Source organism: Giraffa tippelskirchi, chromosome 5 (assembly GCF_054371585.1).
Source record: "Giraffa tippelskirchi isolate mGirTip1 chromosome 5, T2T-mGirTip1v1.2.pri, whole genome shotgun sequence".
NCBI classification, from domain to species: Eukaryota; Metazoa; Chordata; class Mammalia; order Artiodactyla; family Giraffidae; genus Giraffa; species Giraffa tippelskirchi.
The window spans coordinates 57,366,604-57,381,567 of record NC_137279.1 but is presented as its reverse complement, the minus strand read 5'-3'; the positions used below and the strand labels follow the sequence as shown (position 1 = coordinate 57,381,567).

The window sequence follows — 14,964 nt, the reverse complement described above, 5'->3', positions numbered from 1 at the left end:
CCACATTTACAAGGGTTACAGATATGAGTAGGGCCTACTATAAGTTTGTAGAATCTATATATCTATATATAGATATAGATATATACATACTACATATCTATATCTATATATATCCATAGCTCACACTCCACATTATTAAAATGATGCCAATCCTACCAACTAAAAATCAAATACTCTTTCCCGATCATTTTTAAAGAATATTTTTTCTTAATTGTAGTTTTGCATTTGATTTTAAGGATATGCTTAAAAGGATGAACAGGGTCTCTGTTTTCTCATTCCTATAGGTGACATTAGCTCTGTGTAAAAGAAAAGCGATCACTTACCTTTTGAAGATGTCAAAACAGTCCTTAACAACTCTCATTGTGATACACCTGCTTTCTAGAATGGATTGATTAGACTAATCGCCAAAGGATCACTCCTTCTCCCATTTGTCTAAAAACAAGGTCAGGAGTTTCTGGACTATATATTGGGTTTTACAATTCATAAGTGATCAGAATCCTAGCAATCTACAGACTTCTTAAAATATCTAGTCACACACTGTGAAGTGGTACAAGGTTTGGTTCTCAGAAATTAGAATACACTGATGGATCATGACACTAAAAAGCACCAACGGCTAAAGCTCTATAATTAAACAAATAAATAATTATAATGCAATTCTAAGAGTTATAAATGTGTGGTTATTCAAAAGAATTCTTTCCCATTGAAAATCCACTTCCTTTTCTCTTCGTAGCTGAAAATTAAGTCATTAGGACACAATCAAAAGACTTTGTATAAATCAAACAAGCAATTTTGCTTTGCGCGAAACATCATAAATTATAAGTAAACACAACTGTGGTTAAACAGTAGTATCACTACCGTTATTATAACTTATAATCACTTTCAAACAGAATTAATTAAAATCCAAAACACAATCAACCACAAACACTGGAGACATTTTTATATTTAGAGAATAGAAAAGTCACCTTTCACTCATGAGTTCATCTGAGACTTTTTGCTCTTCATATTCCATTTTGTCCTTATTGGTCTGGCTTATTTCCTCACTTTCTAAAACTACTCCTTCATCTTGGATTTTTGGTCCCTGTCTAACTATTTTCAATTTCCTTTTTTTGACTTTGTTCTTGGTAAACTCTTGATATTGGTAAGCTCTGTTGTCATTGTCCATGTCCTGATCTCTGCAACCTTCCAGGGGCTGGGTCATTGTCCGCTTGTTGGGGTTCTCCGGCGGGAGGTCCACGGCCATGCGCTTGACCTTCCGCCTCCTGCGCAGAGTTCTGTTCCCAAGGCTGTCCACGGCAAAATCAGACTCATGCCAGAGGGGTCTTTTCCCTCGAACATTATTATTTAAGTTGGATGATGGCCTACGCTTCGCCACTAACATTTGGTCATCAGAGTCACTGTGATCCTTTTTATTATTATTGTGGTTCTCTCTATAATCCTTGCTTGGTTCTTCTAAACTAGAATCAGAGCCTTCACTTAAGCAGTGACCGGTCTCCCATGGGTGATGAACATTATACGACCTCCGTTTTCTCCCCCTCCGCTTCCTGGCCTGGCGTTTCAGAGGGCAAGAGATACTTCGAGAATGGTCTCCCGTTTCAGCAAATCCACCTCGAGCTTGCTCTGAGCTCTCCTCCAAGGCTGAGACAAGATCATGAACCAGTTCTTCCATGGTTCGACTGAAATGCCTACATTTTTTTTAAGGAGAGAAAGAAAAAAAAAATTAAATAGAGTTAACCATACCAACATAGTCTATTGCTGCAGACAATTCACACTAAATCTGACTAGAATTAATAGTTATTATAAAGAAATATTTAAAAGCTACTTAGTTTTTCTATTCAAGAAAATACAGTTCCAAGTATTCTGACTCATTTTTAAGCTTTTTCTTGTATAAGTTCTTTTATTAAAATAGGAATTACTTCAAGATAGAGTAAGCATAATATCCACAATGAAAGAGCTCAGTAATTTTATATTTTTATTGTCTAATTATGGAAAAGTTATTTCCCTTTACATCTCCATACACCTGTCCTCTCCCTAGAGCCAGTTTTTCTAGAGCAGATATAAGAGTAGAGAGAACTTTCTCAATCCCCTGCTGCCCGACCACACACACACATACACACAAACACACACCAATTTCTAAGGAAACAAGGAAACGTACAATCCTCTACTCACCACATGCTCTACTCAGGCACTGCCATGATATGCAAGGCAGGCAGGCAGGTACATTCAAGATTTGTAATACATGTGAAAAGAAAATTTAACCAAACACAGGACATATATTTGTGAAGTGAAGTGGAAGTTGCTCAGTCATGTCCGACATTTTGCGACCCCATGGACTACACAGTCCATGGAATTCTCCAGACTAGAATACTGGAGTGGATAGCTGTTCCTTCTCCAGATCTTCCCAACCCAGGGATTGAATACAGGTCTCCCACATTGCAGGCGGATTCTTTACCAGCTGAGCTACTACGGAAACCCTGGGGTAATCTCACAACACAATGAAGCAGAAACTATGTTCATATTTAACCTGGAGCCCCACTGGTCTACTATGGCCCATAATTTGTTTACAATCAATCTGAAGCAGTTGCTTAGGCCTTAAAAAACAGAGACTAAAAAACTGAACTATGTGAGAAAATCATCTACTAGTCAGCAAGGATAAACATCAGTATTCTTTAGGAATCCTTGTAAATTACATGAGTCCTTTCCAAACTCAACTCTCAAAGATTCTAAGTTGGTAAGATACAGGTCGCAGACACATGATTTTATCTTTGAAACATTAGAGGTAATTCAAATATGCACCTTTCTTATGAAGATCATTAACAATTATTTCTTAAACTGAGTTCTAGAAGCACCTAGGATCAAAATATTCTCCATTACAGAAGTTTATAGTTTCTGGAGTCTATAGCAGGGGTGGGCTTATTTTCTGTTTTCCACTTTGCGGGACAAATATCAACCACCTCAGATATGCAGATGATACCACTCTAACGGCAGAAAGTGAAGAGGAACTAGAGTCTGTTGATGAAGGTGAAAGAATAGAGTGAAAAATTTGCCTTAAAACTCAACATTCAAACTACTAAGATCATGGCATCCAGTCCCAGAACTTCATGGCAAATAGAAGGGGAAAAAGTAGAAGCAGTGACAGATTTTATTTTTGTCAGCTCCAAGGTCACTGTGTATGGTGACTGCAGCCATGAAATTAAAAGACTCTTGCTCCTTGGAAGGAAAGCTATGACAAATCTAGATAGCATATTAAAAAGCAAAAGACATCACCTTGCCAACAAAGGTCTATGTAGTCAAACTTACGTTTTTTCCAATAGTCATATACGGATGTGAGAGTTGGACTATAAAGAAAACTAAGCACCGAAGAATGATGCTTTGAATTGTGGTACTGGAGAAAACTCTTGAGAGTCCCTTGGACAGCAAGGAGATCCAACCAGTCAATCCTAAAGGAAATCAGGCCTGAATATTCATTGGAAGGACTGATGTTGAAGCTGAAGCTCCAATACTTTGGGCCACCTGATGCAAAGAACCGACTTGTTAGAAAAGACCTTGACACTGGGAAAGACTGAAGGTGAAAGGTGAAGAGGGCAGCAAAAGATGAGATGGTTAGATAGCATCACTGACTCAATGGACTTGAATTTGAGCAAACTCCAGAAGATAGTGGACAGGGAAGCCTGGAGTGCTGTAGTTCAAGGGGTCGCAAAGAGTCGGACACGACTTAGCACACATTTTCGTAAAGGACCCAGTGGAAAATATTTTAGCTCTGCAGGCCATTAGGTCTCCATCACAACTACTCAACTTTTTCCATGGTAAGCCCAAAACAGTTATCAGGAATACAGAAATGAATGGGTATAGCTGTGTTCTAATAAAATTTTACTTATAAAACAAAGTGATGGCCAGATAGTCTTCATAGTTCATAATTTCAGGCCCTCACAAGATCCCTTTAACAACTTTCAACTTGGTCTTTTCCTTTTAATCATAACTTGAAAATGAACACAAAGGTGATTAAACTGGACTTAACACTTAAAATATGGGGTACATAAGACTTCCACTCAATATGCCAGCAAATCTGGAAAACTCAACAGTGGCCACAGGACTGGAAAAGGTTAGTTTTCATTCCAATCCCAAAGAAAGGCAATGCCAAAGAACGCTCAAACTACTGCACAATTGCACTCATCTCACATGCTAGTAAAGTAATGCTCAAAATTCTCCAAGCCAGGCTTCAACAATACGTGAACCGTGAACTTCCAGATGTTCAAGCTGGTTTTAGAAAAGGCAGAGGAACCAGAGATCAAATTGCCAACATCCACTAGATCATCTAGAAAGCAAGAGTTCCAGTAAAAATCTACTTCTGCTTTATTGATTATGCCAAAGCCTTTGACTGTGTGGATCACAATAAACTGTGGAAAATTCTGAAAGAGATGGGAATACCAGACCATCTGACCTGTCTCTTGAGAAACCTGTATGCAGGTCAGGAAGCAACAGTTAGAACTGGACATGGAACAACAGACTGGTTCCAAATAGGAAAAGGAGTACGTCAAGGATATATACTGTCACCCTGCTTATTTAACTTATATTCAGAGTACATCATGAGAAACGCTGGGCTGGAAGAAAGAAGCTGGAATCAAGATTGCCGGGAGAAATATTAATAACCTCAGATATGCAGATGACACCACCCTTATGGCAGAAAGCAAAGAAGAACTAAATAGTCTCTTGATGAAAGTGAAAGAGGAGAGTGAAAAAGTTGGCTTAAAGCTCAACATTCAGAAAACTAAGATCATGGCATCTGGTCCCATCACTTCATGGGAAATAGATGGGGAAACAGTGGAAACAGTGTCAGACTTTATTTTTTTGGGCTCCAAAATCAGTGCTGATGGTGATTGAAGCCATAAAATTAAAAGACGCTTACTCCTTGGAAGGAAGGTTATGACCAACCTAGATAGCATATTGAAAAGCAGAGATATTACTCTCCCAACAAAAGTCCCTCTAGTCAAGGCTATGGTTTCTCCAGTAGTCATGTATGGATGTGAGAGTTGGACGGTGAAGAAAGCTGAGAGCCGAAGAATTGATGCTTTTGAACTGTGGTGTTGGAGAAGACTCTTGAGAGTCCCTTGGACTGCAAGGAGAGCCAACCAGTCCATCCTAAAGGAGATCATTCCTGGGTGTTCATTGGAAGGACTGATGTTGAAGCTGAAACTCCAATACTTTGGCCACCTCATGCAAAGAGTTGACTCATTGGAAAAGACCCTGATGCTGGGGAGGATTGGGGGTGGGAGGAGAAGGGGATGACAGAGGATGAGATGGCTGGATGGCATCACCGACTCGATGGACATGGGTTTGGGTGGACTCCGGGAATTGGTGATGGACAGGGAGGCCTGGCGTGCTGCGATTCATGGGATCGCAAAGAGTTGGACACGACTGAGTGACTGAACTGAACTGAAGACTTCCAAAACTTGAGTACTTATTATGTGCCAGACCCATTTCTAAGTGTTTTATATGCATTACAGTATGTCTCCTACATATGAACCTTCAAGTTGCAAACTTTCAAACATGCAAATGTGTGTTCACATGACTGGCTAATCACATGAGTTAGTTCACATGTCTGGCATACATTGTCATGTGCATGCATCTTTTACAAGTAGTTGTGCTTTTTTGTACATTACTGTATGGTACTGTATAGTATCTTTGTTTTAAGCACAGGATGTTCTGAAGCAAGTGTAAAAGCAGCAGTGATGTAGCTGGTACTACTGTACTTTTCAAGGTACTGTACTCTAAGATTTAAAAATATTTTCTTTATTTTTTGTGTATTATTTGTGTGAAAAGCACTGGAAATCTATTACAGTACAGTACCATACAGCCGATTGGGTTCATTGGGTACCTAGGCTAAGTCTGTTGGACTTATGAACGCACTCTCAGAAAGAAACTTGTTCATATGTAGGCAACTTACTGGACTTCATTTCATTTTCACATAATAACTCTATAAAGTGGGAGATGAAATACTCAGAGACAGAGATTTAAGGCAGCTGGCCCGAAGTGTCACATGCAGGAAGTGGGAAAAGCAGGATTCAAAGTATGACAATCTGGTTCCAGAGCCTGAATGCTCACCTAACTACACTCAAGAACACCTCCATTAATTCCAGTATCCAGTTTGCACTTTTGTTTATGACTGATTTAGTAGCAGGAGATACTATTTATTATAGAGACAGATTTAATATGTATCTATATAAAGCTGATGACTCACAGTTAAGCATTATATTTTCCTGAATACAAAAAGGGGATGACAGACTTAAATCAGCGCATTAGGGTGGGGAGAGCGAGTTAAATTCAAAGAACCAATGATGCCTCAGTAAAATGCATTCTGTGAGCAATTAAGTAACAGGACATTGTCTTCCAGTTAATGTGGGTTTGTATTTTCCATATCTATCTCCTTTGACATTCTGAATGAGTAAACAAAAAGTCTATAGAGACACATATTTTTCAAAACCATGGTGATTCAAATAAATATCTGGCCACCTGATGCAAAGAACCAACTCATTGGAAAAGACCCTGATGCTGACAAAGACTGAAGGCAAAAGGAGAAGGGCGTGGCAAAGGATGAGATGGTTAGATAATATCACCAACTCAATGGACATGAATTCGAGCAAACTCCAGGAGGTAGAGGATGACAGGGAAGCCTGGGGTGCTACAGTTCATTGGGTCACAAAGAGTCAGACATGACTCACTGACAGAACAACAACAATTTTAAATGAACTCTGCAAGGCTACTAAGACTTTTTTCTTGTTTCCTTTAAAAAGGTTCTGTGTAGTACTGGGGTTTCAAAACACTGAACTTGATGAAGAGAATATGCATCACATAGAAACGAGTAGTAAGCCAATACAAGGGCTAAAATTCCAACTACACTGATAAGCTAAATGGATCTTTTTTCCAATACCTATACGTTATTATGTTATTGTTTTCCCTTTATTGCAAAGAGTATTTTGTTCTTTTCCTTTAACGTTACTTCTTTGGAAGAAATGTTGTCTGAGAATTATTATCTTTGAAAACAATACTGTACCTTTAAAATAACTCACTGTAAGCCAGTGTATATGTTTTTCTGGAATTCTCTTGCTTTTTCTATGGTTCAATGTATGCTGGCAATTTGATCTCTGGTTCCTCTGCCTTTTCTAAATCCAGCTTGAACATCTGGCTGGCAAGAGAATTCCAGAAAAACATCCACTTCTTCTTCACTGACTACACTAAAGCCCTTGACTGTGTGGATCACAACAAACTGTGGAAAATTCTTAAAGAGAGGTCTGTTGGCATCACTGACTCAATGATCCTGAGTTTGAGCAAGCTCTGGGAGATGGTGAAGGACAGGGAAGCCTGGTGTGCTGTAGTCCATGGGGTTGCAAAGAGTCGGATACAACTATGCGACTGAACATCAAACAAGCCAGTGTAACATATACTACAATAAAGATCCTTTGTCTAAAAGAAGTCTCAGTATCACCTGATTCTGGAGGAACTTACTTTTTAAAGAAATTGTTTCCTTACCATGGGTGAAAGATTGGTTCTAAATAGTAACATGAAATTAACTCAACACATGAAGATAGCCTCCAACTAAAAATGCAGGTTATTTTGGAAGTGACAACTTGGTGCTTTACTTTGGGAGAGAAAATGCAATGGTCCTAACATTAGAAAAAGATTAGCACATGAGATTTAATCCACTGAAACTTTGATACTATTCAACTAATTTCATTTAAAGTAATTCATTAGTATTGCTCTAACGTAATTTAACAAAATATAACCAACAGTATTACTAAAAATGAAAGCAAACTTTCTTTAAAACATTATTAAAATTGTGCCAGTCTTATCTGATCTTATATTGATTTTCTCAGGAGAAACTAAAAAATATTTTAACAAGAAGAATCTAGTGTATTCCATCATGTGGTTCAAACACCAATCAACTAAAAACTACTTTAAAAAGCTTTTCAGGAAAAAAAAAACAACTTATAAATAAATGGAAAAAAAAAATTTAAGTGACATTCAGAGTTCAAATCACCTTTTCCCCTTTAGTTTCAACTCACCAGTCTTGCAAATCAATCTCAACCAAAATTCTGTAAATGAGCCAGTACTATTACAGTTTGTCAAGCTGCTTCACTCACATCTCTCAGGTAAAATTGGCATCAACAAGCTTCACAGAAATAAAGTCATTATAAGAGACCATCACATGATCAGTAGCTCCTTTATTCCCTTTGCCTTGGCAGTTATTAAAGACCACTGCCCTAAAACATGTTATCCCAAAGATATTTTCTTAAATAAGTCCTCTCCTAATGGAGGTGAACACTGGAAATATGGAACTTTCCAGGACAAAAATCTGTTTATTAAGCAACCATAGTTTTTAAGGTTGAATTATTGTAAAATCCAGTGAATCACAACTTAGCTAACTTGAAAATTATGTATTCACATTTACAAAACAATTCCTCTTCATTTGGGACCTGCTAGAAATGAAATCTTTTGGGCTTAGTTTGCACTGAGTATAATGTCTAAGAGAACAGCTCACTAATCATTTTCTTAAGCTAGTCCAAACAAACAGAATAAAATTACAGCCCCATTATTTATATAAAGTTGGACTTTATCATAGGAAATGACTTGATAAGCATTTTGTTTTTTCAGGTCATATTAGATCATGCTGAGCAATCTAAAACGTATAATCAATCCAGAATCTGATATGCCCGTTTTATACAAGAATATTTGGCCAAAGGTCAAGTTTGTTTATTTGTTTGTCCACCTCCAGGCAACATTAAACATCCACTAAAATGAGTCAATTGCTCTTGCTGCTTTCCTTTAACACCAAGTTATAATTAATTAAGAAAAAGGCCTTCCTAAAAAAACATATGTTCTAGAGTAAAGGTCCTCAACCTCTGGGCATGGACCGGTACCTCCAGTCAGATCAGTGGCAGCATTAAATTAGAAATAAAGTGCGTAAGTGTAATGTGCTTGAATCATTCCAAAACAATTCCCCCTAGGCCTCCCTCCCCAAGTCCATGGAAAAATTGTCTTCCATAAAACCAGTCTCTGGTGCCACGAAGTTTGGGGACCACTGATCTGGAGTGAGAAAGATCAGATACTGTAGAAAACCCTGCAACTGAGTTTAAGGGTTTTTATGAAAGTTTTTGGTTCAAGGGAGAAAAGTGAGAAAGCTGCCCTAGTTCTAAATTACCTCTCCTATATCCTTGAAGAACTGACAAGTTGACAAATGAACCAAGGGCCTCAAAGGGCGTCAACAATGTAGAAGAAAGCATAGCAGGAGTTGAAGACCAAGAAAGCCCAGAAAACAAATGCCTCTCAATAACCAGCTACTAACTATTTTGTCAATGGCAAAATATTACTTTTTTGAAGGCTGTATTAAGCAATAACTACTATTCCCAGGAGAGAAAAATATAGCATGAAAAAAAAAAACCACAAGTGAATGTGTTAGTTGCTCAGTCATGTCCAGCTCTCTGCAACCCCATGGACTGTATCCCACCAGGCTTCTCTGTCCATTGGATTTTCCAGGCTAGAATACTGGACTGGAGTGGGTAGCCATACCTTTCTCCAGGGGATCTTCCCAACCCAGGGATTGAACTTGTGTCTACTGCTTGGCAGATTCTTTACCACTGAGGCACCTGGCAAGTTCATACATCAAGGGCTCAATTTTATGACTGATTTAACAAAATATGATTTCTAAGAATTATCTAAAGTTTGACTAAGATTTCTGCTGCTCATAGGAAATTATAGATTTCTTTTCTTAAGGTAATATTATTTGTTAAAATAAGTCTTAATCTCAGTCTAGTAACCTATTAAGAGATATATCTTCAATTTTCTCTATTTATGTATTTTAGGACAAGAAATTAAGAATAATTCTAACATTAAATGGTAACACTTGGGCTAACTTAGAAATTCCTTGACCTATATGTGGTGGTGGTAGTGGTTTAGTTGCTAAGTTGTGTCCGATGCTTGCGACCCCATGGACTGTAGCCCACTAGGCTCCTCTGTCCATGGGATTCTCCATGTAAGAATATTGGAGTGGGCTGCCATTTCCTTCTCCATGACCTATCTGTATAAAACCATTAATCATAAGTAACCTTTCTCCGTCTTTTAAAAAAGCAGCATGGAGGTGGGAGGAATCTACCTTATTTTGAAACATGTAAATCATTAATTATAATGTTATAGTGACACCAGGCAATAAACATGGAATAGAATTCTCTAGAGGGAGAAAAAGGCTGGGAGAACACTGTAAAGAACATGAGCTTTAAGAGTCAAAGCAAGAATTTGGAAGCTAAATTATACTACATTCATCAGTTATAGGACCTTGGACAAATTACTTATCTTTTGATTCTGTTTCTTCATCATAAAAATGGGTATAATAAGTACCTTGTAGGGATTCTTGGAGGGTAAGAATGAGTACTTAAGTGTGAGAGCAGTTATTTCATCCTTTAACAACCTCTATACACAAGAGGAAATTGTTACTGAAATATCAAATCATTGTTCTTTTAAAGTACAAACTATACTATGAACACTGAGTATATCATAATAAAGGCTAAGACAGTCAACCTTTCTGAGTTCTTGAACCTCTCTGAATGATGGAGAGAGGGAAGATAATAGACATTTGAAAAAATCTTGCATGGAATTTTAAGAAATCCATGCACTTCCTTAAAGACTTTTGATTAAAAAAAAACAAAAACTCATAGTAAAAAAAAAAAAGTAATGCTGTGTGTTTGACCTATTCCTATCCTAATAATACACAGATAAAAGAAAAGAAAAAAAGAAAAGAAAGGATATCATCCTTCCAAGTAAAGAGTCACAAGATTTGCCATCAAACAGAAAACTCATTTTCCACGATGGGAGCAAAAGTTCTACTGACTTGCTCTCAACTGGAAGTATTGCTGGCAGCTGCTACTTTGTCATTTCTGTCACAGGGGAAACCTCAGAAACCCTGCCTTCCTCCTTACCGTACTGCCAACAAGACAAAAAACCGATCATACATGGAAGGCTTCAGAAAAAAAAATCAAATTCTATTTTCACATAGTGATTTTCGAACTCAACTTTCCAAACAGTGATTTAATAACACCGCTCCTTCATTATTTAAATTTGAAGATCATTCTTTTGATTCTTTTTGTTCATTTAACAACTTCAGGAGTTATTCAAACTTTTTTCCTTACACTGTATTCACTTTCGAGATGTAAACCATTGAATAAAAAACTGCCTAAGTGAAAGAAAGTCAAAGTCTAAAACAAAAATAATTTAAAGTCTAAAAAAAAATTCATAATATATTAATAATATTCATAGCATCTAATAAACACCTCTAGGTAACCTTCTAATATTTGGGAAATGAGTCTCATGCATTGGTTATACATGATGACTACTCAATACTTTTGAATATATAACATATTCTGAATTCCTAGAATAGGAATGAGAATGAAGACCACTGACTATTAATTACAAGTACCTAAAATAATGCTTGACAGATATTTTAAAAAAAGTCTAGGTAAAGAATCCGCCTGCCTATGCAGGAGACCTGGGCTCGATCCCTGGGTTGGGAAGACCCTCTGGAGGAGGAAATGGCAACCCACTCCAGAATTCTCGCCTAGGAAATCACATGGACAGAGGAGTCTGGCAGGCTACAGTCCATGGGGTTGCAAATAGTCAGACAAAACTGAGCGACTAAACAACAACTAGGTAAACAAATCAATCAAGGACTAAATGAATGAATAAATAACAAAGGAAAAATATAACTTCACTGAAAGTTTAGACAATTCAGATTTCAAATTGAAATGGAAAACTGATTCAGACAAACCTAAGAGTATGAAACTGACTCCAAAACAAATGGTCAGATAAAAAAAAAAAGCAGTATTGAGAAGTAGTTTTCCAGACCTAAAGTTTTCACTATGCAGACCTAAAGAAAATCAAAATACCAAATAGAAATGAAATTATAGCAGAAAAGGTCCAGAATCAATATAGTTTATTTGCAATGGCTATTTTTAAAGCAAAGACACATAAAGTGAAATAGATACTATAGCTTGATACTTCAATAATGATTTGATAGTTCCACTATCAATAATTAATTTAAAAAATTTGTTGAATTCAAACTTTAAAGTCTTTCCAAAAAACTCAAAAGTTGACTTTAAATATAAATTACTAATAAAGTAAAAAGTAGTAATAGCATGTCAAATTCTAAATGTGATTTGTTCATTAAATAAATTAATTTTGAAAAGGCAGGTTAACATTTTAAGTACCAAAAGAGATACTTTTTAGACCCTACTTTCTTTTTTTTTTTTTTTAATTGGAGGATAATTGCTTTACAATATTGTGATTTCGGACATAAAACAACATGAATAAGCAACAGGTATACATATGTCCCCTCCTTCCTAAACCTTCTCATCTCCCTTTCCATTCCACCCCTCTAGGCTATCACACAGAGAAGGCAATGGCACCCCACTCCAGTACTCTTGCCTAGAAAATCCCATGGATGGAGGAGCCTGGTAGGCTACAGTCCATGGGGTTGCTACGAGTCGGACACGACTGAGCAACTTCACTTTCACTTTTCCCTTTCATGCACTGGAGAAGGAAATGGCAACCCACTCCAGTATTCTTGCCTGGAGAATCCTAGGGACGGCGGAGCCTGGTGAGCTGCCGTCCATGGGGTCGCACAGAGTCGGACACGACTGAAGCGACTTAGCAGCAGCAGCAGCAGCAGCAGGCTATCACAGAGCACTGGGTTGAGCTCCCTGTGTCACACAGCAAATTCCCCCTTGCTATCTATTTTATATATGGTAATGTGTATGTTTTCATGCTATTCTTTCAATTCATCCCACCCTCTCCTTCCCCCACTATGTCCACAAGTCTGTTCTCTATGTCTGCATCTCCACTGCTGCCCTGCAAATACGTTCATCAGTACCATCTGCCTAGATTCCATATGAATGCATTAATATACAACATTCGTCTTTCTCTTTCTGACTTACTTCACTCTTCGACCCTACTTTCAAAAATGTGAATGAGGTGGCATGAAGGGGAGACAGACACTTTCAGCTATAAAGATTTTATTTATATTTATAAAAATATGAACTAGGCAAGAATACTGGAGTGGGTTGCCTAGAGAATCCTGTGGACAGAGGAGCTTGGTGGGCTGCTATCCATAGGGTTGCACAGAGTTGGACATGACTGAAACGACTTAGCATGCATGCATGCATTGGAGAAGGAAATGGCAACCCACTCCAGTATTCTTGCCTGGAGAATCCCAGGGACAGAGAAGCCTGGTGGGCTGCCATCTATGGGGTCACACAGAGTCGGACACAACTGAAGCGACTTGGCAGCAGCAGCAAGAAAGAGAGAAATCCTCTACACTCACCCATGTGATGCCTGAAAATTGAAAAACTAACCTAGACACTGGAGAAAAGGTTGAAGTCAAGGTGAGAATTAACTACATCAGGCCTAGTTAACAAACCTGTGCATATACTTTCCAGTTTACATATTTCTTGTGATATGGTACCTCATTCAGACACACAGGCAGTATACTAGGATAACTAAGAAATTGTTTTTTTAGATGTACTAGAAGTGTCCCTTCTCCAGGGGATCTTCCTAACCCAGGGATCAAACCCAGGTCTTCTGCATTGCAGGCGGATTTTTTACCAGCTGAGCCACAAGGGAAGCCCAGGTATACTAGAATCATACTGCAAATATGATGCTTGGGTAAGTTATTAATATTTAAACAATATCTGCTCTTGTCTTGCCATCTCTAAAACGCAAGAAATAACAGCACCTATTTCAAAAGATTTATTGGGTTGACCAAAAAGTTTGTCCAGGTTTTTCATAACACTGTAGAAAAACCCCTGAACAAACTTCTTGGCCAACCCAATACATGAGATGACATATATACGCAAAAGCTGGCACCAGTTAACTACACCAACTAAGTAGCATCCTGACTGTCACTGAGATTTCGTCACTGGGATAAAACACACAAGTACAGTACAGTCAATGCCTGATGAATGAATGAAAAAGAAAATTCCATTAAGGAAGTCTGAATAACAAGATGGTTGCACAGATAAACTAGAAAATACAGGATCCAAATTTCTGGAACACTCATTCTGTCAAATCAGGCATAATTCAAGAATTTTATTCAAAAACACTAATATCATGCTAGACACTATATTATACTCTGATGTCATAAGAAAGGATGTATTCCATCTCAAGTAGAGAACTGAAAGAAGGTTCTCTATATTACAAAAAGGATGTGTGTGTGTGTGTTCAGTCATGTCCGACTCTTGGTGACCCCTTGGGACTATAGCCCGCCAGGCTCCTCTGTCCATGGAATTTTCCAGGCAAAAATACTGGAGTGGGATGTCATTTCCTATTCCAAAGGATCTTCCCTTACAAAGAGGTACCTAACCATGATTTGGATAGAAGGAGGAAGAAGTGTTTAAAAAGTCATATTTTTCCATTAAATTGTCATCTATCCTACAAATCAGTATCACTATAGCAAGAGCAGATCAATCTACACGACACATTTTGTCTACCCCTCTTAAAACGATGCTGAATGGTGAAACATTAAGAAAGGTAATCTGGAGAGGGACTCGTGCTTGGGATGATGGAAATGTCTTATATCTTGTTTTGTGTTGTGATTACACAGTATATACAACTGCCAAAACTAAAAATACTAAACACTTAAGAACTATGTGTTTTATTTTATGTTAACTACTTTACCATTAAAATAAAATGATCATTAAAAAAAAAAGTGCTCCTTATTTTTTTCACAGGAAAATGTATTGAAAAGGAGCATAACCAAGATAATGGTTATAATTCCCTGTGCTATACCTTGTATCCTTGTTGCTTATCTATTGTGCATATAGTAGCTTGTATCTCAACCTCATACCCCTAATTTGCCCCATCTCCGTTATTTGTAATAATGTTTAATGGAGTACAATCTGTAAAAATACTGAATCACAGTGCTGAACA

The 14,964-nt window shown here is 37.6% G+C and overlaps 1 protein-coding gene across 4 annotated transcripts in view; it reads right to left on the bottom strand.

Annotated features, from left to right (window-relative positions):
• The window catches only part of GPATCH2 (G-patch domain containing 2), a 199,897-nt gene that overhangs the window by 183,605 nt on the left and 1,328 nt on the right, over positions 1–14,964 (bottom strand). For all 4 annotated transcript variants that reach the window (XM_081491682.1, XM_081491684.1, XM_081491683.1 and 1 more), the window contains exon 2: positions 963–1,682. In XM_081491682.1, the coding sequence (XP_081347808.1) occupies positions 963–1,682 (720 nt within the window). The remainder of the gene's footprint in view (positions 1–962; positions 1,683–14,964) is intronic.